Source organism: Callorhinus ursinus, unplaced genomic scaffold (assembly GCF_003265705.2).
Source record: "Callorhinus ursinus isolate GAN/ISIS: 27379988/994484 unplaced genomic scaffold, GSC_fseal_2.0 scaffold19, whole genome shotgun sequence".
Lineage (NCBI taxonomy): Eukaryota > Metazoa > Chordata > Mammalia > Carnivora > Otariidae > Callorhinus > Callorhinus ursinus.
The window spans coordinates 10,309,775-10,333,511 of record NW_027397081.1 but is presented as its reverse complement, the minus strand read 5'-3'; the positions used below and the strand labels follow the sequence as shown (position 1 = coordinate 10,333,511).

The 23,737-nt window shown below is 47.7% G+C and overlaps 1 protein-coding gene and 1 long non-coding RNA gene across 20 annotated transcripts in view; one reads left to right on the top strand and one right to left on the bottom strand.

Moving 5' to 3' along the window:
- Nucleotides 1-23,737, bottom strand: part of NCAM1 (neural cell adhesion molecule 1) — a 296,714-nt gene that overhangs the window by 36,189 nt on the left and 236,788 nt on the right. For 6 of the 19 annotated variants that reach the window (XR_012381487.1, XR_012381488.1, XR_012381494.1 and 3 more), the window contains exons 6-15: nucleotides 23,591-23,708; nucleotides 22,944-23,110; nucleotides 16,217-16,359; nucleotides 10,102-10,131; nucleotides 5,804-5,954; nucleotides 5,250-5,434; nucleotides 4,787-4,883; nucleotides 4,301-4,471; nucleotides 2,475-2,606; nucleotides 1,345-1,359 (exon numbers count right to left, since the gene is read on the bottom strand). Coding sequence is in view for 5 of the 19 variants with exons in the window: in XM_073903754.1 (XP_073759855.1) it covers nucleotides 1,345-1,359; nucleotides 2,475-2,606; nucleotides 4,301-4,471; nucleotides 4,787-4,883; nucleotides 5,250-5,434; nucleotides 5,804-5,954; nucleotides 10,102-10,131; nucleotides 16,217-16,359; nucleotides 22,944-23,110; nucleotides 23,591-23,708 (1,209 nt within the window). In the remaining 14 variants the exon portion in view is untranslated. The remainder of the gene's footprint in view (nucleotides 1-1,344; nucleotides 1,360-2,474; nucleotides 2,607-4,300; nucleotides 4,472-4,786; nucleotides 4,884-5,249; nucleotides 5,435-5,803; nucleotides 5,955-10,101; nucleotides 10,132-16,216; nucleotides 16,360-22,943; nucleotides 23,111-23,590; nucleotides 23,709-23,737) is intronic. The other 13 variants (XR_012381489.1, XR_012381490.1, XR_012381496.1 and 10 more) reach the window with 3 other exon arrangements.
- The window catches only part of LOC141374532 (uncharacterized), a 25,608-nt gene continuing 15,608 nt past the window's right edge, over nucleotides 13,738-23,737 (top strand). The window contains exon 1 of the long non-coding RNA XR_012381501.1: nucleotides 13,738-13,885. This is a non-coding gene — a long non-coding RNA (uncharacterized lncRNA). The remainder of the gene's footprint in view (nucleotides 13,886-23,737) is intronic.

Here is a 23,737-nt window from a genome sequence, read left to right as displayed (position 1 = left end):
CACCGTCCCTTTACTGATAAATTCCAGAAGCATGGAAACCAAAGCTCAGATTAAGGATCCAGGAGGAAGGTGCTCTCAGGGTCAGAGGTGCTCCTTCTGAGTTCACTCGGGGCAGAGCTGCCGCCCAGAGCAGACAGCTGTCAGTCTTGACCTGACAACGCCAATCCCCAATCCCCAATCCTGACTCCTTCCAGAACCGGTTCATTCAGGAACCAAGTCTGCTGAGATCATGGATTTAGCACTTGCTCAAAATCTCAGAACGCCTACACGGAGCTACTTAGTTTCTGCTGTTGCTGCAATATTTCTGAATAAATTTTAAAAAGATAAGCTTCCCTGAGTGCCTTTCAGGAGCTGGGAGCTTTTTATGAAAAGAGTGTGCAGTTTCCTGAATACCTTTTCTTCCGAGTCTCTCTGGGTAATACTCCCCTTCACTATTCTGAGCTCAGCCGAGGAAGCGAGAGGCAGGGCTTGGTGGGAGTGATGCTTGGGGGCATCTTGCAGGCCAGATCAGACCTGTTTGGGTCCCCCCGGAGCAGCGGGCCAGGCTCCTGTGACCCTTGCTCTTTATATTTGCTATTTACAGCTTACATGTCCTTCCCATGGAGAATCTCCCCTGTCTTATGCTTGACGGTGAAGTTACTCAGTGGCCAGTCAGTCTTTCCCAAACATGGACATGCACTTTTCAAGAACCTAGTGCTGAAGAACAGAACTGACCGGAAGTGGGGATTTAACTGCCCAGCAGCTGCCTGTAGGATGTACCTGTGACTCAGAACCAAAGCTCATGCTATTCTTTACAATTGCAGCTGCTGCTTAGGCCTCCCAGAGCCCTCCAGCCACCATAGACAGAAAAGGGAAGGGGCTATGAGCTCAATTCTTTTATCTCCTAAAAGCAAATGTGAAAATCCCTTCAGCTGCTTTTTCCCGGGAAGGGATTCTGAATCCCTGGTGAGGCTGTTGTGGTCATTTTCTGGCATCCGGGCAGAAGGTGAGCTGGTGCCGTCGCGTGTTACTTGGAGACCCCCTGCAGACTCCCACCGTGCTTGGCTGGGCGGGCATCAGCATTGCCATGGGGTAATCGTCACACACAGAAATTAATAAATAAACACAACTTCAAAGGACACAAAAGTTGCATGCTCTAGAACAGGACGTGTGTTAGCCTCTTGGAGTAAAAACCTACAGACATTAACAAGAGCACAACTAGACTAAGGTCAGTGTGGTTAGGGCCCGGACAGTATCATCTACTTCAGCCTAGGGGACAAAAAAGGGACCGGAACTAAATTAAGAACTAGGACTAGCGATGTTAACACTATTGAAACAGATAATGAGGTATGAAGAGGCACTTACGTGGAAGAGAGCTGTCTGCATTTCCCATGGATGGAACACAGACGAAAAGAAAAGACAAGAGACAGACCCAAGGGAAAAAAAAAAGATGTAAAAGAAATGAATAGGCTCTGCAAAGCACATGGAGCTGGAAATTCAAATTATCAAGTTATTTCAAATCCAGAAAGAAGCAATTCCTGTAGAAGGAAGATGAGGTGGGCCTTCTGTTTCTGGAAGAGGTAGGGGGGTTGCTTTGCAGGCCTCTGGTTTCGAAGAGAAGGAAGTGAGGGATGGCCCTGCATGCTTGTTAAGCCCAGGAATCAGAGAGGACCCAGGGAGCTCTGTGACCGCTCAAGGAGTCTGCATCTACTGCACCTGCTCCAGCTGGGTGGGCGCATGGTCCTCCCAGGGCAGCGCTCTGGATCTGTGGAGGGTGTTCCTGGAGCAGGGCTGGCCCAGAGCTATTGGTGGGTTGGGAGGGAAAGCATGGCAGGCCTGGTGTAAGGAAAGAGGGCATGATGGAGGAAAGCAGATGCCATCCCGAGTGCATCAGGAAGAAGCGCCTCTCTCGAAAGACGCCACAAGGGAGGGAGACCCTGACGTGTGCTCATGGCGGGAGGGAAGGGGAACAGGAGGTGGAGGCCTCAGCCCTCCTTCCTCTTTTGCATTGTTGGGGTCTTGCTACTGCGTGGACATCCCATAGCAAGTCTTCTCTCTTCTATAACGTAATATCTCTGCTGCCTCAAAAACCCCATGACTAATTACACGAAGCATCATTGTCTTTTCCCTCTTCCTTCAAGTCACGGGGTGCTTTAGGGCCTTTGTGACCTGCATCAAAAAGCAAAATCTGCCAAATCCCTCCATGACATGCTGCTGCATTGTCCCTGCCCGGCTCCCCTTCACGAGGCGCCAGTGTTTTCCTCCCTGGCTGCCATGCTAACAAGCGAGGCCAGCTACTGCGACAGTGTCACCAAGCTCTTTGGGAAAGACCGCAATAAGGGCTGGGTATCAGCCATCACGGAGGGCCAAGGGGCTAGGAGGTGTGACCTCCCTGAGCAGAGCAATCTGAAAGACAAAAAGCTGTCATCTGAACAAAGGACGGGGCAGCTCGGGGTCCCCCCCAGGAGAAGAGGGTGGGTGTGGGGTGTACTTACGGACTGGCTGCGTCTTGAACTCAGAGGCCGTGCTGATCTCACCCAGACCCTTGCCGTTGAGGGCCGCTAGTCGCACGGCGTACGTAGTTTCGGGCTTCAGGCCCACGATGGTGACGATGCCCTCCATGTTGGCTGTTGTGAGAAGACAAGAAGGATCACCGAGGACGGAAAGCCTATTGGTAAAATGGCGTAGCCGCTGTGGAAGGCAACACGGCGGGTCCTCAAAAACTTAAACCTAGCGTTACCATGTGATCTAGCAGTTCCACGTCTGGCTATATACACAAAAGCACTGAAAACACAAACTGGAACAGATTCCTCTGCACCCAGGTTCACCGGAGCATTGCTCACAACAGCCAAAGGGGCAAACGGCCCGCCTGTCCATCAGCGGGTGGGTGGACCCCCCAGGACGGGGTGCTGATACAATGGAGAATCAGTCAGCCTTAACAAGGAACGAGGCTCTGACAGGGGCTACAATGTAGAACCCGGAGGACATCAGCCAAGTGCAATAAGCCAGACACCAAAGGACAATGACTGTACGATCCCACTCTTCCGAAGCAGCCGGGAGAGCCAACTACCCAGAGAAAGGAAGTAGAATGGTGGTTGCCGGGGCTAGCGGAAGGTGGGATGGGGAGTTAGTGTTTAATGGGCGCTGAGTTTAGGATCACGAGAAAGTTCTGGAGATGGACGGTGGTGATGGTTGCACAATAATGTGAATGTACTTAATGCCGTTCAACTGCATACTTAAAAATGGCTAAAATAGGAAATTTCATATTCTACATATGAAACAACAAAAATAGAACTAGAAAGTTAATTATACTTAAATTTAAAAATATATTTAAAAAGGTGGAGGAAATCCAGCTGTAGCAATGACAAAAAGAAAAAAAAATGCCAGTTGGGACAGATTGTGACATGGGATCAACTCGCCATAAGTTGGTGGGAGGTTTCAGAGGGAAGTTAGGGAGGTAAAGAGATTATTTTCTCCTGGCTCCAATCCCGACGGCACAGAAGTTCCTCCCAGGCCGCCCCGCCCCCACCCCCAAAAGCTGAAAGAGTGATAGAAGCTTTCTGGTGAAACAAATTCTCGGTAAAACCGGGTTGGGATGTGGCTGCTCCTGTTACTACAGACAGGACCGGGATTAAAACTTCCTACAGAAACAAAGCATGCCTCACTGATGTATCCTGATCAAACCCCAAATGGAGAGTCAGACACGGCTATATACTCGATCCTCGGGGCAAAATGGTCCGGGCTTAGAATCTTCAAACTGCAGGCATCCGAGGGTTATCTTCTAAACTTTTAGTTTGAAACTATATCACAGGATGGATTTAAGAGCAGACTTTTCTCTAGGGCAATTTGTTATTTGGTTAATACTGTAATTACATGACAGTCCCTGAGTATGCCAAGCAGGACTGAGGGGGTGATGGCAGAGAACCCACAGTGCAGGGCACCCACAGGTGCAGGGCAGGGCTGGATGGGACTCCTCTGGTTGTGCTCAGCACCTAAGCAGGGCTTCTGCTTGGAATGTGGTTGAGATGGCCTCATCCATCTTGGCGTGGTCCCGAGAAGCAGGTTCTGAGGTACCAGGGGACAGAAGGCCAACAATTCTAGAGGAGCTGCAGCCTGCCCTCATTCTAGAGGGACAGGGACGATGCTGCAGCACAGGAGGATGAACGGACGGCAGGTGTTGGCCTGTGGCACCCTCAACAGATGAGAGTGGTGGGCCACACCACCCCAGTGGGCTGTCAGAGTGCCAGGACCTGGGCTGAGCGTCTGCCCAACACCAAGCAACCCATCCTTCTAAAGGAAACGCTGACTCTCTCCCACTTACCTTCTTTGGCATCATACCACTTGAAATGCCACACTTCCTCGCCCACTGCTCTCCACTCAGCCTTGTATTTGAGGATGGGCACCCCACCGGTGGCCTCTGGTTCATCAAACTGCACCTGGGCTGTGCTGGAGTATGGCTCCACCTGGTCGATGGATGGTGAAGATGGGGTGTCTGTGGGGAGGGCACATACGGAGACCCAGGTGAGCCCAGTCAGGTCCAGGACATAACTCTCAGCCACAAAGCATGTCTCTCATTTCTGCTTATTCTTGGGAATATTGTCACCTCTACCCTATCCTCCAGCCCACCTCACCGTATGATTCTCTCCCCACATGCCCTGTATGCATACCCTCGAGCCTCCACAGGCTCCCTGCTTCCTGACCCTCTGTCTTTGGCTACCCTGGCCCTCTCTTCACTTTCCTGATGTCACCAAATGGCACGGAATAGGCCAGGAAGGGTCAGGGTAGGGCAGCCATGAGGGGGGCTCACCTGCTTGGACAAGGATGAACTCCAAAGACTCCTGTCCAATGCGGTTCACTGCAGTACAGTTGTAATTTCCGAAATCATTTTCAGAGTCTGGGGTCACCTTTGGAAAGAAGGAACTCGTGGGTTCTAAGTGTCCCATGGAATGGCCACCGACTCATATCTTTATTCATTGGATGAATTTGTAAAGGAAAGAACCAGGAAAGCATGAACCATTTGCTCCAGCCCAGCCTTAAGCCAGAGAGAATTGCCAAGGGGCCAGTGAGAGAGGCACACTCGGCCTCCTGGGCCGTGACCTGGCTCCAGGGAGAGAGTAGGGGCAGGGCTGAGGCTCAGTTTCTTCTGTAGCCGATGGTTCCCCTGGTCAGGATGCCAGAGAAGCAAGAGAGAAGATTTTAGCTGCATATAGGAGCCTATCCAGAGTCAGACTGTGCCTCCTCCCCCCTCCCCTGCCTCCACCATGACCTACCTCTAGATAGCTGGCGGAGGGGGTGTTGTAGATCTTGATATTGCTGTAGTTGGAGCTTGGCAGCAGCTGACCATCTCGAAACCACGAGATGGTAGCACTGGGGTAGGCAAATACCTCGCATGTGATGTTCACCTGGTTCCCCTCCCAAGTGTACACAGCCACGGGGCCCTGCAGCTTGGGGGCATCTGCAAGGAACAGCAATGCCAATCAGGAAGACCAGCACCACAGAGGAGCCCCGCACACCCCGTCTCCTAGCCCTGGGAGGGCGGGCGTGCCCTAAGCAGAGCCAGTGCCCTGGCGTAGGAAAGGTCAGGCCGGTTCCGCGGTCCTGTCAGCTGCACAGGAAGATGGAAGGGCTTGTGAGCCTGTAAGAAGCCTGGGCCAGTGTGAGGGCATGACCTGGGGACAAAGCTCTGGAACGGCCTCGGGCCGCCTCCACATGGGAGCGTGAGCAGAGCTACGGGGATGCAGCTCGGGTCCTGGCTGCTCTTGTCCCTTTTCAGCCTGACCCTGCACGGTCCCCCTCCCCTCGTTCTTCCACAGCTGCTGCTCACATTGCACTTCCAGGTACATGGACTGGGAGTCCTGGCCGATGGTGTTGCTGGCGGTGCAGACGTATTCTCCGGCGTCTGTGTACTGGATGCTCTTCAGGGTCAGGGACGACACTCGGGCGTGGCTTCGCACCACCATGTGCCCATCCAGAGTCTGCCGGGAGGGAAGAGAGAGCGTGAGAGCCCGCGGCAGGGCTGGGGGTGGGAGACCAGGCCATCTCTTGTCTGGGACCAGTCTCACATCCTCTCCCCAAGCTGTGCCCATGTGCCTTACTTAAGGTCCCAACTAGTGTGGGAGGCTCTGGAGAGCACCACAGGGACTTGAGTGTCTCCAAAATAGAAAACGGGACCCAGTTTATGTGAAGCAGCCTAGACCCCATGCCAAGATCGGTTTGGGGCAAGGACAGCCAAGGTCCCCCAAGATGACTTTGTTTGGCACATCTAAGATGGAAGCAAAAGGCCTGGCCGGCAGATATTGCATCAGTGACAGCTTTGCCTCATGAGATTCTGGGAAACCTGCACCCTAAGCTTTCCTTCCAGGAGTCTGCCCATCTGTCAGTTCCATGGTGCGTGCATGCATAATGGGAAATCTGAATGTGCCAAGTGCAAGAAATTATACAAGAAACCTGTATTTCTGCAGATGCCTCGCTTTCCTGAAGGCTTAAAAGTGAAATAATTTCATTCAAGAGAAAGTCCAACAACTTGATGATCAGGAGCTGTTGAGCTGGAAGTGAGGGTCCCTGGGTCCCCTCTCCAGGGATGGTGGCACAGAGCCCCAGGCAGCCACCACCAGATTCTGCATTCTAGCCCTTGATACAATAATTCACTTCCTGAGTCTCTGGAATTCCAGCGACTGGTCAAAAGGGGACTAAGCCTATGGTCCCTAGGCAGTGGGTCCTGGAATATTTCCAAGGGGCTCCTGCCTTGACACTCGAAGTGAAATGGTTGCTGGCCTAGATAAAGTCTGGGCATGCTGCCCAAGTTCAGATCCTCAAGGAAGTTGGTAATCTGAAGAATGAGTCTCGTTCCTTGTAGGCTGGGCCACACTCTTATCTCCAGCATATGATATTCTGTGGAGATGGACAGGTGAGTGCTCTGCATATAGCATCTGTCGTCCCAAGGGGTCGGGCCTTTAAAGAATGAAAGAACACCTGTTTCATTGAGGTTCTTGTGATGTGCTGGTTTGGAAGCCTGAAACCAGAACTGTAATGTCACACACAGCCGGTTTGGGCAGATCAAAAGCAAGGTCCCATGGGCCTTGTGGGGCCGTCTCCATGGAGACCCGTCCCAAGAAGTCCCTCTGACCATGACTAATGGAATTAATTCATCTCAGACATTTAAGCCCCATTGAGGTTCATATCTGGAAACTGGAACACCACTGCTGGCAAGGAGGCAGAGAGCCGAGCAAAATCATCACTGCCTAAGGGCCACTCCGCTCTCAGAGGAGTGCCCGACGCCCATGGCTCTCAACTCCCATCTGACCTGTAAGTCTGCAAGGCTGACTGGTTGAGGAGATGCCACACATTAGTGAGAGATGACAACAGACAGGTGTGGAACACTTGATTAGAACGCCTTGAGACATCCAAGGGTCCCTGGATCTTCGGACTCCCTTTTCTCGTGGGCTGACTGGGTTGTCCCAATACGTCCCAGTGGCAACTTCCATGAGTCTTCCAAAAATAAACCCATTAAACTAGTGGCATCGAGAGCATCCCTGCAAGTATCTCTAAAGGGTTGACCTTACCTGTTTGTCACTCCTGTCTGCCCCAAACACAACAGGATAAAGGCAGAAAGGGTTCGAGGTCCACCCCCTGCCCTTCTGGTTATCTCAGTGAGAACACAGGCTCAGCCCACAGTGACACCAGCCGACGGCTGAACTAGGATTGTTTGTCATACGGATGGAGCTTGTCCTGGGCTCAACACCCACAAACATGGAAAACTGACCAGATCTTTGGGAAGTCAAGAGAACATTTCCACAATGGAAGCAGTACTACAGCAAAAGATGCAAAGAGAGGCATGTAGGCAAGAGTAGGACAGTCACAAATAGCAACAAAGCAGGGCACGAACAGTCTACGTGGAATATTCTAGAAAATGGTTGAAGGGAAGCTTGGGAAGTGGTTTCACTGACAGCCACACTTTTCTCCCCTTCTACGTGGTCTAAATTTCTCTATGTGGAAAATTTTCTCATTTAATTGTGTCAACAGACCAGGAGACGGTCCTCTACAGAGAATTCTCATTTTGCAGCGGCTCACGACAGGACTGATGATGGGAATTTGTCCGATGCCCAGTTCTCCCTCCGAGGGGAAGCACAGAGTCTCCCGTGCAATTAGACTGTCTCCCTCTGACACGTTTTACTCTGGCACCAGGCAAAGTCAGGGCGTGCCACCTACAAGCCATCCAGACAGGGGTCGTGCTGATAGTTCAGGCCTGCAGAGGAAGCAGATGATCTCCGGGCAAGAATGGAAAGAGAGCTGGGACAAAGAAGACCCTGTTCTGCAAAAACAGCATGCAGTGCAGTTACAGTTATTCTTCTCATCAACATTTTTTGCGTTCCTTCTTCCAGGTAGAAGTGTGAATTTTCTGAGCTTACAGAACGAAACTGGCCATAGCCCAAGCCTTCTTTGGAGCTCATCTGGACTTAACGGTTTTCATCTCTGAGAGACAAACAGGAAGGAATGGAACTTCTGAGCCCCAGGGGCGGCACTCACTTGAAAGTCAATTATATCCAGAGTGAGATACTCAAGATAAGGGTACTTCTGGAAACCGGAAGTGAGTTGTCTGCTTTCTTGGGAGTAAACCTATTACTTCCACTTATAACAGTAATTCTCTTAACATCCCTTAATGCTCCCTGAGAAATCTCCCCTCCCCCTCCAGCCAGGTTTAAATCGGAATGACAGGGGGAGAAGCCGAAGGCCAAATAGAATGAGATCTGTAGTTGCTCAGAAGTGGCCGATAATGAACGCTCCTTCTCTCCCTTCCCCAATCCCGGATGGGTCCGTGACTTTGGGGCAATGCAACACCCACAGCCTGGGACAGCACGAAGCAATTTCTGTGCCGTAGGAGGGAGGGATTGCAGCAAGATGGGCGCTTGATTACAGTCCCCATGACAAGGAAGAAGGTAGGATACAAAGTGAGCTTATCAGACACTGTGTGATCACGACACAGTGTGCTCATGTGCAGAAACTAGGATCCATGCCTGGGGACAGGCAGGCAACTCCTCAATATTAAACAGCATTAATGATTTATAGCCACGACCTGAACACAGGAGTTATGTGTTCTGAATAATTATCATTTCTGGAAGACTAAGGGCATAGGGTTCCCTGATTAAAATACAGTGTATAGGATTGCCACAGTCTACATTTACACTATTACAATATCAAAATTTCCTCTGGAGAAGAGACAAAAGCTAGTTTTTTTTTAAAAAAAATATTTATGGGTTTGATCCTTGAACCTCCTCTAAAGCATACTGGTTTTTATTTCACTATCTGTCAGTTAATCACACAAATCAGTGAAAAAAACAATAAGCATGATTGTAATTAGGGTCTTGGGTGTGTAACATTAAAGTCTTAAGATTAATATTGAGCTTCAGTTTTCAAACAAAGTCCCACATTACCCAAGCTGAAGCAAGCAGTCAGAGAAAGCTCAAAGGATAAATGCTACTGACTTCTAAAAAACATAAAACCGCTTGTGCCAAATCATGCTAATCTCATAAATTTAATGCTCTATCAAAGTGACATATGTGTGTTTAGCAATTTGGGCAAACCAAGGAGAGATGTCGTCTGCATTGCTCTGACATGAAATGGGATGTGATGTGATCATTTACCAAGACCAATCATTATAAAATAAGCGAGCAACAAGATGAGTTGAGCTGGAAAGGGTTGAGTGGGTTTTTAGACCACTAACTCCATGACTTTATGACCCAAAGCCACAACAACCAGGTGAGAGTCAAAAAAAAAAAAAAGAAAGAAAAAAAAAATCTCGTCATTTCAAAAAGCCTGGCCTGGGAATTGGAGCGATTTATTTCTGTAAGTATAATTACCTGGATGTGATTTTACCAGCACCAGCAAGAGAATAAGATCCAATTTTAAGAAGTAATAAGGATTTGTTCATCCACTCCCAACACAGCTTGCTTGCTCATCCTAAAACGCCACTATTTCTAAGTAACGTCTACCACTATCGACCTATTCTTTAATCTAACTCTATGACTAATTAGTTTAGCATGTCTGGTTATTGAACTGGAATGGTGAGTTAAGCTAGAATGCTTTCAGAAACTAAAGACTGGCTAGTGGTCAGGTAAGCTATACCTCTTGCTTCTCTGGTCGAGTCCACGAAGCCTGGAGAGAACAAGATATAAAACACAACAAGAAAGCAGTAAAATTTTACAACATGTTGCTTCAGAGAATTGATGTATCCCACTGCATTCCGTGCACATGCAGCTGCTTTTTAACTCAGAACTTTGTCCACGGCCCACTTTCAATGGTGTGTTTATTACCCAATTTAATTTAGGAGTTAGCTTATGTTCCGCTTTTTCCCCCCTTCCACACATTAAGATGTATCATTCAAAGGAGAAGGCTTTCCTAATCTTTGGTAGGCATACACATGGACACCAGCAGACGTGTTCGACTGCTCCTGTTCTAAAACGTCTTGAGCATTTTTCATTGTATTTCGTGACGCAACTAATACAAACCCCACAATCTAGAGATACTTAGAGGGTAGGTTTCCTCCTTTGGATTCTATCAGACAGCTTATCGCAAAACTACTAATGCCATTTGGTGCTCATGCATTTTTCTAATTCGTGGCATGCATCCTATTAAAAATCAAGTTTATATCTTAAAAAAAAAAAGGAACTAAGAAAGGAGCAGAGAGGTACATTAAGAATGGTAAGCATGAAGTCCTTAAAGTTGTGGGTCAGGAAATTTCAGGCCAGCAATTTCTGCTGCTGCAGCCTCCAGTCAGTTCTTTAAGAGGAATGCCCAGACGGCACGCAGGCTCAAGTGTGCACCACCGTCATCCAACAAAGCATTCACAAAGGACGGAGTCAACTCAGAAGCATGGAGGCTTGGTTATTTTCCGCCCACATCTAGATATTTTACTTATCCGGCACTTGGGAATCTGCAATGCTTACGGTTTTTCTGTTTTCATACTGGGATTCAAAAACATCATACCTGCATTGTTCTTTTTATTAGATGGCATGAGTGCCTGGTTGTCCCTGATGTTCAGATGGAGAAAGGAAAGAACAGATGCCAGAGACACAGCAATGCAATCCAGGAAATGCAAATGAGTCCACAAACATTTAGTAAGAGTCCACTAAATGCAAAGAGCTTTTGTGAGAAACGAGGAGGGAGATGTTGGATGTCACGTGATGTCGGAATGAAGAAAAAAGTAAGAACAGAGGAACGAACATGCAGAGACCAAAGTGACAGTGGGCCAACATGTCAAATGTGGTTGCCAAGTCCACATCACCGAGAAGCTTGTCTGTCACATGCCAGGGCTGCATGAATCAAGATTGTTTTTTAAGGGCTATATCATATGGAGTTGTTTGTTTTTCAGATCTGATTCTTCTTGTGTCTCTCCCAGATCACTACGGTTTTGTGGCTTTTAGAATAAGTAGTTGCTAGTAACAAGATGCTTCCAGTAGCCTGACCTCCTGCCTGGGTGCCTGGTGGAATATGCCTCGGCCCTGATAATTTGGTGATGGTGTGGCTCACTTTAAGACAATCTGATATACACACACAGAAAACACATTAGGATAGGATTAGTCATGCTCCAGAAATTTTAAGTTCCAGGTTTATTTACATTTTATCATCTCACATATAAGTCTGTAGGAATATGTAAATAAACGAGAGTGAAGCATCCCTACTGTTATCCTAAAATATTACCTGCTCTACCTTTGCCCACACGCAGAATATGCCAGACTCTAAATGCTCAACGAGGTACCTTTTCCAGTATTTATACATGGGCACCTAGGTTGTATGAAAGAGGAATTCTTCTTGCTGACAGAAAGATCCAATTTCCAGCGAATTCAGGATTTCAAAGGTCTCTCTTATTTGTGGGATTTGTGCGATACTCTATCAGCTAAAGACTCAAGGCTCATGAAATTCCATTTTTTTCCCTATCTCCTCTGATCTCAATTCTTTGCCCCTCTTCTTTTCCTCAAATATTAAAGTTTCATATGAATTTCTGTACCAGTCATTTCAAAGGCATGTTCAAATAAGAGGTTTAAATAAGCACATAGAGAATGTGTTCTGCTAGCAACAGACTGTGCAAATTATCCTCCAAAGGTCTTGCTCAGTATGTAAATGGCACCTGGAAGTTAGCCCCACTCACTCACATACCTGGCAATATTTAAAATGAATCTAGGTAGGATGAGCAACAAAATGATGTGGACGTGCAAATTTTCTTTGCATCTGCATTATCACAGTGACCTCCAGACACATTGATCAAACTGACCCACTATGATGTTCAAATATGGTTTGTTTTCTTTTTGGTCAACATAATAGAGACTAATGAATGGATTAACTTTCAGACAGATGATCTACCCTAACGGTCTTAATGACCCAAATTTAGCTTAGCTGTTATTGGTTGTTGAGCAAAACCGACTCAACCAGCTGAAGCTTAGCAGATTGATGGTAATCAATCTCGAAGGAGCAGCTGGACTACACCTAAAGACACAATCAGATAGGGTGTGACAATGAGGCTCAGTGAACTGGCTTTTGCTTGATTCCCCCCCGCTTTTTTTAATGAAGAGGAACATTAGGATCCATTAGAAAGTTACTAACTCTGTGCCTATGGTTGAAAGCCTTTTCTCTCTTCTCTTAAGAAGGGTAATACCAGACAAATGCCAGACTTAACTAAACAATGAAGCAAAAGACCAAGCTGCTTTAATTAGCTTATTCTGTAACCAACTTTATTAAAGAAATCATTGAACCTTCCGCAAAAGTCATCAAAATCATGAGGAGCACCATGGCATTAGGTGCTCTACCTTCCGAGTCAGTGACCCAGAGGGAAGCTGTGAGAGCGTTCTAAGGGCTCTGCGCTTGACCTTGTCCCAGTCAACATTTTTATCAGAGGCTCGGACAAAGATGTTTCATGTAAATGTTCGTGCGAGGTTGGAGCAACAGCTAATACAGATGCTGGATCACAGCTGCCTGGGGAAGGCTACTGAACTTTCTGCCTTTGGCCTTTGGGAAGTGGGGTCACCACTCACTGTTAGACCTCATTACTTTAAAAACACATAAACAAAACATGGGGGTCCATGTGGCTTGAAATGCCCTAGACCTACAGACCTCTAAGGACAGCTGTGAGGAAAGCCAGACTTGCCTGGTTAGAAAGATGGACTGAAATGTTTCTCAAGCCAGAAAGAGTTTGTGTATGTGGCATTTTTAGTCATCAAGGTGATTAGAGGTGGCTGCTGGCATTTAGAGGGAAGGGGACTGGTGGTGCTAAAAATCCTGCAACGCACAGGACCATCCCAGGAAGGAAGACCCTTCCCAAACTGCCATAGTGACCCCACTGAGGAACGTCGGGTTGCAACAAACAAAACACAGTTTTTAGCAGAAATAAATACAAAGTTCTGCATTTTTGGTGAAGCAATCAATTGCATAAGAACAGAATAAGGGGATATGTGGCTTCAGCGTAGTTCACAAAAAAAAAGAGCTGAGCATTTTAGTTGACCACAAGCTCAATATGAGGCAAGAGAATGAGGAAATTGCTGCAGGGCTAATACTTTAGCTGCCTGATGGTGTCCGGAACAAGGGAGCAGTTCACTGCATGGAAATCTGCACTAGCTACACTGTCTCCACAGAACTTTAGGGGAGCGCCAGGGGGCTGAAGCTCTCTAGGACGGGACCACCAGGAAGCACCAGGGGTTGAACGGACGCATGAAGACTGGAGACTAGTGGAAAATCCAAGAGCTCTCACCCAGAGGACTGAGGGGCAGAGGTGGGAAGACTGAACAGTGGGAGGGGCAAGGAAGCAGACCTTCCTGATCCCCAGTGTTGGCCAGACGCCTGTAGAGGACAGACACCATCACCCTTCAGGGAGGGACCACGAGCCTTTCTGGCAGATAAGCTGCAAAGTGAGTGCCAGGTGAGACTGCACAACCTCAAATGGGACCTTCCTTCCTGACTTCTAGGATCCCAGCATTTTGTGCTAATTCTCAGGACCCTTCCTGAGCTTAACAGGTAGAAACAATCGTCGTTTTTATCTGCTTCATGTATTATCCTGATTTTTAAAAGAAAATTGTTTTCTTTCACTCCTACAATACGGTGCCTCTAATCATCTTAATCCCTGATTATATATAATGCACCTTCAGATGGTGGAGAACACGAGGGGCTGCCAGATGAAAGTGAAATTGATTACCCAGCGTCCAGCTGGCATGGATAGGCCCTCTGTTCTCTTAATTATGAGCTCTCCACGGTATAAGATGGATATCAAGCCTCTCTGATGTTAATATAAAACTAATAGAAATGGCAACTTTTCTATGTAGGGTTTCATTTAGGCAAATATGTTAATATGGTGTCATGTCACTGGCTGGTTTGGAGGACTAGTTCTAACAATGGATTCACGCATGTTCCAGTAGTGTCACTTTGAGTAAACTCGAAGGCAGTCCGTAGTAAAAGAAACCAAATACAACCTATGTGGCTGGGCTTAGATAATTATCTCAGATTGAGACAAACGATCTACACTGATCATTGAATTATACACACCTACTTGTTCGGAGATGGTCTCTGCTGGATACCTTTTGTCTCAACATTTAGTAAGTATGAGTGTGGATTAGTGCCTGGTTATTTGTTCTCATTCTGTAAAAATGAATTCACAGATACAGGCCAGAAGTGCCCACCTATAAAAGAACTTAGGGTAAGGCACAAATCTTAATAACCCTTCTGGTCTAGCTTAGCTGTGGAGCTATTCCTAGAAAAGACATCGAATTTAAAAACATCATTCATCTGGGATATATATAATTTCTGTCCTTCACTGTAGGTCACTGATATACACTGGGTCATTCTGGACAAATCACAAGCCTGATGTAGAAAAACTGGCCGAGCAGCAGCCCTGCGGTTTAAGCCCTGAAATGTACATTCAATCCATGTAACACACACGATGGGAGCTGAAATCTGAGCTTGGGGTTTATTTCCAATGTTGATAAAGAAACTATCCAAGTAAACACCATATTTCTTAATCCAGTTGGTTTTCACAATATCGAACAGCATATGTGAGTTTCAAAAATACTTAGCAGTTCCTTGAGTTTTTGTTAAGTTGAATTCAACTGTGGAGTTAAACTTGCAAAAAATAATGGGCTTTTTGGAACAGCAATTTCTATTCCTTTTGATTTAGTTTTGTTTTTTATTCGTGGGGCAGAAATCAGATCCTCAAATGCAAATCCCAAATGTAGCTCTGCTGTGTCACCCTGTTTCTTTTTGACTTTATTTGAGTTTACCCTCTGGGGGATTTCCTTTAGGCAGGCAGAAGAGTGAAGATCTATCATTTTTGACATTGTGGTCAATAAGTAATCCATTATAAATGCTCTTTAAAGTTAAGGCCATTACTCCTAAATAGCTTTGGACAACTAATATGAAGCGTATTACTATAGGCTATATGAGATGAGATTGGAGAAGTGCCATAAGAGGGTTTAAGTTGCTTTAAAACCAAGCTGCTTCTTCCTCCTGCTTTTGGCCTACTCAGTAGCAAAGGGCTGCCTGATGTGGGGTTACCTCAATCTGTATATACTGTCAATAATAATAACAACTTCCTGGTGGCCTATAAATCTACATGCTTTAAAGCTAAATCTTCCCAGTCATTTCAAATTGCCAGGAAGGTTGCTACCATGGACCACTGAGAGCTAAGAATGTATTGGAGAACCCAGTGTAATCATCGTCATGTAGAAACTGCTAATTATTTTTGCCTTCAGAACAAAATGATATCCAAATGTGACCGAAAATACAGGCAGACACAAAGGCAACCAAGCTTTTGTGCATACAGCGCATGTACAGCATGAGTGTACAAAACACGAGGAGAAGAATTAATAGGGCTCATTCTGATCCCTGCTATTTCTGGGACACATTCCCTTCGGTACTCTTGATATGATAGCTGGACCACCAGGCTCTTGGCTTCTCCTTGCTCCTCATAGCTCCGTAATCCTGGGTTTGAAAAGCACCACCTGCTTCCTCCCCAGAACATCTAACTTGACCATGCCCAGGAACCTCACACCCCTGCAGATCTATGCAGGAAACTGTGGCCCTGACACACACTGATCAGGCCACAGCCAGGCAGTCTGGAGGATGGAGGCCGTGGGACCTCGCATGGCCTTTGGGGCCTGCATCCCATCTTCCGGCTCCCCGAAGAGAATGGGGCCCTGGACAGACATGACCTGCTTTGAGCTTGCATCCCATGGCCCGGAAACTCTTGGTGACATCATACCTTTTCTTCGCTGCTGATGTTCCGGGTAGAAGTCCTCCAGGTGATAGTGGGAATGGGGTCTCCTGAGGCTTCGCAGGTCAGAGTGACTTGTTCTTCTAGTTCCATGGCGGTCTGGTTCTCTACGTAAGTGATTTTGGGTTTTGCTGAAAAGACATGTTCATGAGTTTATCTGATTGGTTTAGCTTTTTGGGTTTAAATTATACCATGCACCCACTCAACACAGGTTATGTACTTACTGAGTATAAGACCCTATTCTAGGTGTTGCAGGACCTACAGAACTGAATAGGCATGTGACAACATCAATGTGAGACCATTAACAACAAGATCCCCTAGAGAAAGAGCGTCCAAAGAAGAGGGTGGAGAAGGCATGGGGCAGAGGAAGAGCACTTGTCTGGTTGGAGCTTTCATGAAGAGGAAGTTTTCGGGCTGGGCCATGACATCTTTAGCACGTGGAACTTTGGGATAGAGTCATTCTCAGTGTAGAAAACTGCTTAACTGTGAGCAATGAAGCAAGGACACGTGAGGAGGGCAGTGTGATGGGGGCCCGTGTTTGCATCCCAGCAGGGGGAGGTGGTGCTGGGCCCAGGCGCTGGGTCCAGGCGCTGGGTCATGGCTGCCTGGTTACAGTGCTTGCTTTGAATGATCTCCGGGCGCCGATGGAAGCCCACTGGCGGTGTTTGATCCCAGGAATGAAATGATCATTTGTACTTTAAGAAGGTTAATCCGGGAAAAACTCAAGATTGAGAACGGAGAAAACCTTGAGGTGGGAAAACCAATTTTGACAACTCTGACAGTGCCCCCGGTGTGGCGGAACAGAGTCCCGAACCAGGTGGTCCTGGAGGGTGGGATGGGGGGCAGACAGGGAAGGGCAGCTCTGAGAGAGGTGCTCACGAAGGCTTCACGGACGTGCCAAGTGAACAGAGGGCGAAGGAGCCATGGCAAGAATCAAAAGGGAATGAGAAGGAGTGCAAGTGACTGTGAGCTTCTCACTGACTGGGAGAGTTGTGTTAGTACTGACCCAAGCAGGGAAATGGGGCAAGAGACGGGTTGCGGACTGCGGAGTGGGCTGGGATAGGAAGGAGAGATGGGTTCATTTTCCAAATGTTTTGGGTAATGTGAGAAAAAGCAAGCATTTGGAATTGGAGTTAAACGTTAAAACATTAGAGAAAATTGACTTTTCCTGATTTAAAACAATTACACTCTGAAATTGCGAAATCTTCCATAGAAGAGAAAAGAACGCTGCACAAATGCAACTTATTTCACTAATGGGGGAAAAGACGAGGCTAGATAAACAAACAAAAAATAAATAAATCAAATTTATGGGATAATTTTTGAAAGAAGTGCAAATTCATATGCTGCTCCTGAGTAGGTTAATAAATGACTGCCCAAATACTTCCTACAAGTTGACGCCCCCGATTCTGCTTTAATGGCAAGTGCTTTAAAGGCTGTGCATTTTCTGTAGCAAATACCTGCTTCTATACAAAATTATCCATATAGGCTAAATATTCTGCTACAGTTAATCTGTACTAAACGCTTGCTTGGCAAATTCTTTTTTGATGGCAAGCACCCAGTCATGTCTCAATCCAATGGGGCCAAATGCTCACAAATTGGAACTGATGGAGTTCACTTGAGTGAGGTTTTCCCACAGGAAGGTTTTGTGTCGATCTTGATAAATAAGACTTTCAAGGTGGTTACAGCTCATACCGAATGGACTAACTGCTAAGTGCGGCTGGACAGGAGGTTTGAGAAAGATAAAATAAAAGTTGAATTTCTACACTGTTAAAATCACAGATTGAAAAGTGTAAAAACGGGGCGCCTGGGTGGCTCAGTCAGTTAGGCATCTGCCTTCAGCTCAGGTCGTGATCTCAGGGTCCCGGGATCCAGCCCCACATTGGGCTCCTTGCTCAGTGGGGAGCCTGCTTCTCCCTCTGCCCCTCACCCTGCTTGTGTTCTCTCTCTAAAATAAATAAAATCTTCAAAAAAGTATTAAAAAATCAAATAAAATTCAGCCAAACAACTGAATTCACTGAACTGAACAGCTGTTTTGAGGTCTGGAGGCAGTTATAGAAAGGCTGAATTTTTGGCCTCTTGAAACCTAGATGGATATGGTGACCTAGACAGTGTTTGCTGGCCTTGTCATGACCCCTAGCACTTTGTCCCAGCATCAAAAGGTTAATAGAAGACAAACAAGGGGTAGTTAATGTCTATTAATATCTGGTTTGGTGGCTCCATTTCCCAGAGGGTTACAAAGGGTGCACAGCACAAATCTTTAGAAAAAAGCAAACTATATTCTTCCTAAAAACACTATTAACAACAGCTAATTTTGTATGGTCTACAGAGGGCTGTTGGAAGGCAGGCAAGCTTCTCACTAATGACCTAACCTCTCTGCATTACAGAAGCAGCAAGGCTATTGTCAGAACTCATTGAAGGCTCAAGATATTGCCTTGGAGTTGGGATATCAATATAATTTATTGTCCAAATCAGGGCACTCTTGAGAGTGAAAAGCAATGCTCTAAATAATTACCCCGGGACAATGGGCATCATCATCAGGCAAACAGGGACAGCTGCAAGGTCACTTCCCTCTGCACACCAGCATCCAGAGGAACATCTCCAGGTTTTGTCTTCAGATGGTACTTACACCATCTTAATTAACATCTGTTGTGGGCCCTTGACTTTGGATTCTTGTTCTATTTTCCACCTGCTGCCATGGGACTTACTGCCTCAGGTCGTTCCATTGCACTTCTCCCCACGGACCCTCCTGTGAGCACAGATGTCCTTGGGAGTTTTCCCAGCACAACGGCTCTCGTCTTCTGGCGTGCCCATGACTCTGCACCCTGCCACTGAGAGGTGGTCTCGTCTATTCCCACCCCAACCCAGGCTCCTGCCTCCCCAGCTCACGGAGGGTGCTGGGGCCCTGCTCCTCTGTGCTGAGAGGCTGGACATGACCAGGTGCACCTCCCTTCAGGCTTTACATGGTGCTGTAACTCACAAAGGCTGCTTTGGTCCTCAGGGCTCAGATAAGCAAGCCCACTGGTGAACTTGCCTTAGTCCACAGCAGCATGAGACCTCAAGAGCATTTGTGTGAGCATAATAGGAATACGCGGAGACAAAAATACTTTTTCAGAAGGGCCCATGGGGGAGAAAAGCAATGGAAATTCACTGCCAAATTTAAAGAAAGGTAGGATATAAGTACTTAGTAAAAAGAGCTTCTGGCTGATAACTAGGGCAATGCATGCTAGAACGTGTCCCTTTCTTAGGGAAAAGTGATGTTGGTAAGGTACAATTATGGTAGTCTCTAATTTAGATGTGCCCTGTACCTACTAACTGCCTTCCCATCTGGAATCCCAGGAGCTCTGAGCCCTAGTCTACCATCCGAGCTATTGGTTTCTGTGCTCTTCTGCCTCACTGCCACCACTGGGGAACTCGCTTCCCCCCGCGTGCCGCTCCTCACGGCAAGCCACGGGGAACGGGACGGACAGAGAGTAAAAGAAAGAGGGAGCCCTACCTCGCTAGCCCCTCCCCACCTGGTGTCCTGGCCTTACTACCAATCTCCTAAACCAAGAGAGGCCAGAGGAGGAGGGACAGGAGGTTAAGAATGTGAAATGGAGAGGAAAAGCAGTGTGTACAAGAGGGACCAGGTTACTCCAAGGCGGCTACGTGAACTCTCCCCCGGAGATCACGGGGGGGACTCATGTTCGAGATGGGGGCTGGATTAGACAGCGTCCCTAGGAGTCTGTGGCTTACTTGCCTGTCTCTGCAGGAGTCTGGCCACCTCTCCTCTATTTGCTCTTCTGGACTAGCATCTATTCTCCCACCTGCGGTCTTGGGGAAGAAACTCTATGTGTTGGGGGGGGGGGTGCAGGAGGGCATGCCTGGTGAGGGAGGTGGGTGGAAAGACAAAGCCTGTCTTGCCACAGTTCCTGCATCCTACATTCATTCCCTGCCTCGTTAGCTCCTCCCCTAGACCCGATCCAGCTCTTCACTCTCTACCGGCCCCATGTGGCTCCTGACTCACTACCCACGCCTCCTTCCTGGGGCAGCCACCCGCACCGGAGACGCCTGGAAAAGAATCTAAGATCTGTTCCTGACAAGCCAAGTGAGAACTGAGTGTATCTCTACTGAGAAACCGTGTGATCCATGGTGGCAAAGGGGGGGCACGCTAACTTCGGTATTCCCAGCCATCCCATCTGTAATTCAGATGTAGTCTGTGTTCAGTGGAGTTCATGGAGTAGTAACTCCCCTTTGCTAGCTCAGGGAAAGGGACTTCCAAGCCCACTGTTTGAGTTTGAACCCTGGCTCCTTGGGTAGGGCACCCAATTCTCTGGGCTCAGTTTCCTCTTTTGTGAAATAGGAAAAAGAATGAACTCTACCTCACAGTGTTGTGCTGCGGATTAAAAGTCAGTTTACACACAATACTTCACATGGTGCTTGACACATTTTAAGCGCTCGCTTCGTGTCGGGTATTATTATTACTTTATGGGGCTAATATATAAGAATTTCCCGAGACAAGTGATGGTTACACATTTCCAGACTCATCTCCTTGCCATTTGCACTGTGCTTCATTCATAAAACAAATGGCTCTGCTCTCACTTAGGCAAACTCTAGCACCTGCGATCTGCCAGACACTGTCCTCGTAGCTGGGGGTACACGGTCCCTGTCTGCAAGGAGCTCACAGTCAGCGTAACACGCGGTCTTCCTGCCTCTGCGTCTGTGCCTGGGTGGCCTGGGGTCCTCGCCTGCGCCCACCCTTCTGCACCTGGGAAGTCCTGCTTGGGAAACAGCACACCGTTTGTGAAGACCTCTCTGCCTTCTGTCTCGCATGACCACAGGTCTTCTTTTCCTCTAAAACACTGTGCCCATTACCATTATGAAGTCCTTACAATGGGCCATCACTAAAAATTTCAGCCTTGGTCACCCATGTTAGCCCGTGAGCCCAAGGATCAGGACAGAGCGCGTATTTTTCATCCTCATCACTTTGACAATGGCTGGGCCCACAGAAGGCACTCAAATATTGCTGGCTGACACTCTCTATTATAATTTATATGCTTCTATGTTCATCTCCCTCCTCATGTTTCTTAGAGTTAAAGGACCACGTCATACTCATATCTCAGATGCCCTTCGGTCCAGCAACACTGGTGCTTAATCACTATCTGTTAAATGAAGGAATACGTTAACAATGCACCTATCTTTATAATATGGAAGAACTTGAAATCTGAGTGATTTAAATCTGGGGAAGAGAATTAGAGAAAAAACTATCAAGAATATTTCCCAAGGCCATTAGCTTTCACTCTCCAGTATATCCAGTTGATATGAACCAAACTAATAACCTGTTTCTAAACCCAGCTGTCATTAATGGAGAAATAAGATTCATCTATGATTAGCAGGTCCAACTGCACACAAGCTCTTGATCTTCCAAAGATCTATGATCAGGCCCCACAAGCAGGTCTCAAGCAGGTTTCCCAGGCACACACTATAGTGACTTGGAACCATGTGAACCAGAGCTGCCCCTTGGTGCTCCAAGCTGAGCATGGAGCCTGATAAGGGGCTCTATCTCACGACCCTGAGATCATGACCTGAGCCAAAATCAAGAGTTGGATGCTTAACTTATTGAGCCACCCAGGCGTCCCACATGTCTTTTTAAAAAAAACATGAGCAGGAAATGTTGAAAGCCAATAGATTAAGCATTTGTCTGCCACAAATTCTCTTTTCAAGGTCAGGTCAAAATACATTTCAGTTCCAAATGAATGGAAGTTAACCGATTTTATCGAGATGGAGTGAGTAGAGACTAGGGGCTCTTCTCATGACTTTGGTGGCACTGTTTCACATGGGCCACGGAAAGAAGCAAGGGAGACACAGAAAGTCAGCCGGTTGGTCACTAATGTCTACCACGGGCCTTCCCGAGTCTGGCGCTGTTTGGAGTGGCAGAGATGAAGCAGGAGAGAGACAGAACAGCCAGCACTCCGTTATCTTGGTGTTTACACGCTTCGTGGAGGTCAGAGACCACAATCCCCGAGCAGATATGGAAATGAGGCCAGTCCAGGCAGGACAAGTGTGGTGAAGAAGATACAGTCAGATCAATGGAAGTGCTCAGCGGAGGTGGGTGGGTGGTGGTGGTGCATTAGCCAGGGGAGTACAGGAAGGACTCATCGAGAAGGTGGGTCGAGTTGAGGTCTGAATGGTGCAGCAGAAGGCGGATCAGAGCAGATGTGGGGGAATGACATTCCAAGCAGGAGAAGTATCAAGTGCAATGTCCCGAAGACAAGGAACAAGCTCAGTGTTGGCTGAGCCACAGAAGGGGGGCCTGAGGGGTTGGAGAGTTTTCAGTGTCGAGCAAAGTGGACGAAAGACGAGGCTGGACAGGAAGGCAGGGGCTAGCTCAGGTTAGGGCTCACGGGCCAGGGCAGGCAGTCTGGATTTTATTCTGGTTGCAACGGGAAGCCATGGGAGGATTTTAAACAGAGGACTGGTGCTTGAGGTCATTCTGGCTACTGTGAGGAGGGGCAGAAGGGGACCACGGGGTGGAGACCGTGTCACTGACCAGGAGAGGAGGCGGACAGCGTGGACTTGGGCGTAGGGGGTGGAGATGGCAGACGTCGTTGCACCTGGAACAGATTCCAAGGCAGAGAGGACAGGGTCCCGCTGGAGGACGGGGTCCTGCTGGTGGATGGAGTGTGCGGGGTAAGAGGAACTGTGGCAAGACAATGACCTTGACCCCCACCGTCCTTACCAAAGACTTTGAGGTGGATGGACGCATCCTGCTCTCCAGCCTTATTCTCGGCAATGCACACGTACTCAGCCTCGTCGTTCTTATCCACCTTCCTGATGGTCAGCTCAGAACTGTCATCGCTGAAGACGTACTTCTCGTCTTCCTCATTCTCTATCTGTTCCCCATCCCTACACAGTGCAGAAATGCCAAGTGCCGTGATTTTGACCACAGAAGCAAGATGTTCATTTTTAACCCATTTCCACAGAATGCAGACGGAGCCCATGGGAAAGACTCAGTCTTCACAGAAAGTCAACACCCCAAATTGTACTTCTACAAACACAAATTTGCTTCCTCTACTCAAACCTCTGCTTCTCTCCCAGGGCTATAAACTGCCTACAAACATTCCAGAGAGGGCCTCCAAGGTCACACCCTCTGGTTCTGCCCCATTGGAAGGGGTCCAATGCACAAGGCGAGAGAAGCTTATAGAAAGGAATACACAGAATCTACAAAATCTACAGATTCCTTCTGTAGGAATCTACAGAAAGGCTGCACCCAGAGCTGATCTTCCCAAGCAGCCCATACGCATGCAACGGACATGCCAACACAGAGCAGGCTCCATGCTCCCTTCACCACAAGTCCATGATAAAAGGCATGAGCCAGTTTCTTACTTTGTCCAGCTCATGGTGGGCTCTGGGAAGCCTTTGGCATCGCACACCAGGGTGATGGACTGGCCGAGATTGGCGGTGGCATTCACGATGCTCTGCCTGGCCTGGACAGTGGGCGGCACTGAAGGAAAAGAAGAGCTGTCAGGGGGG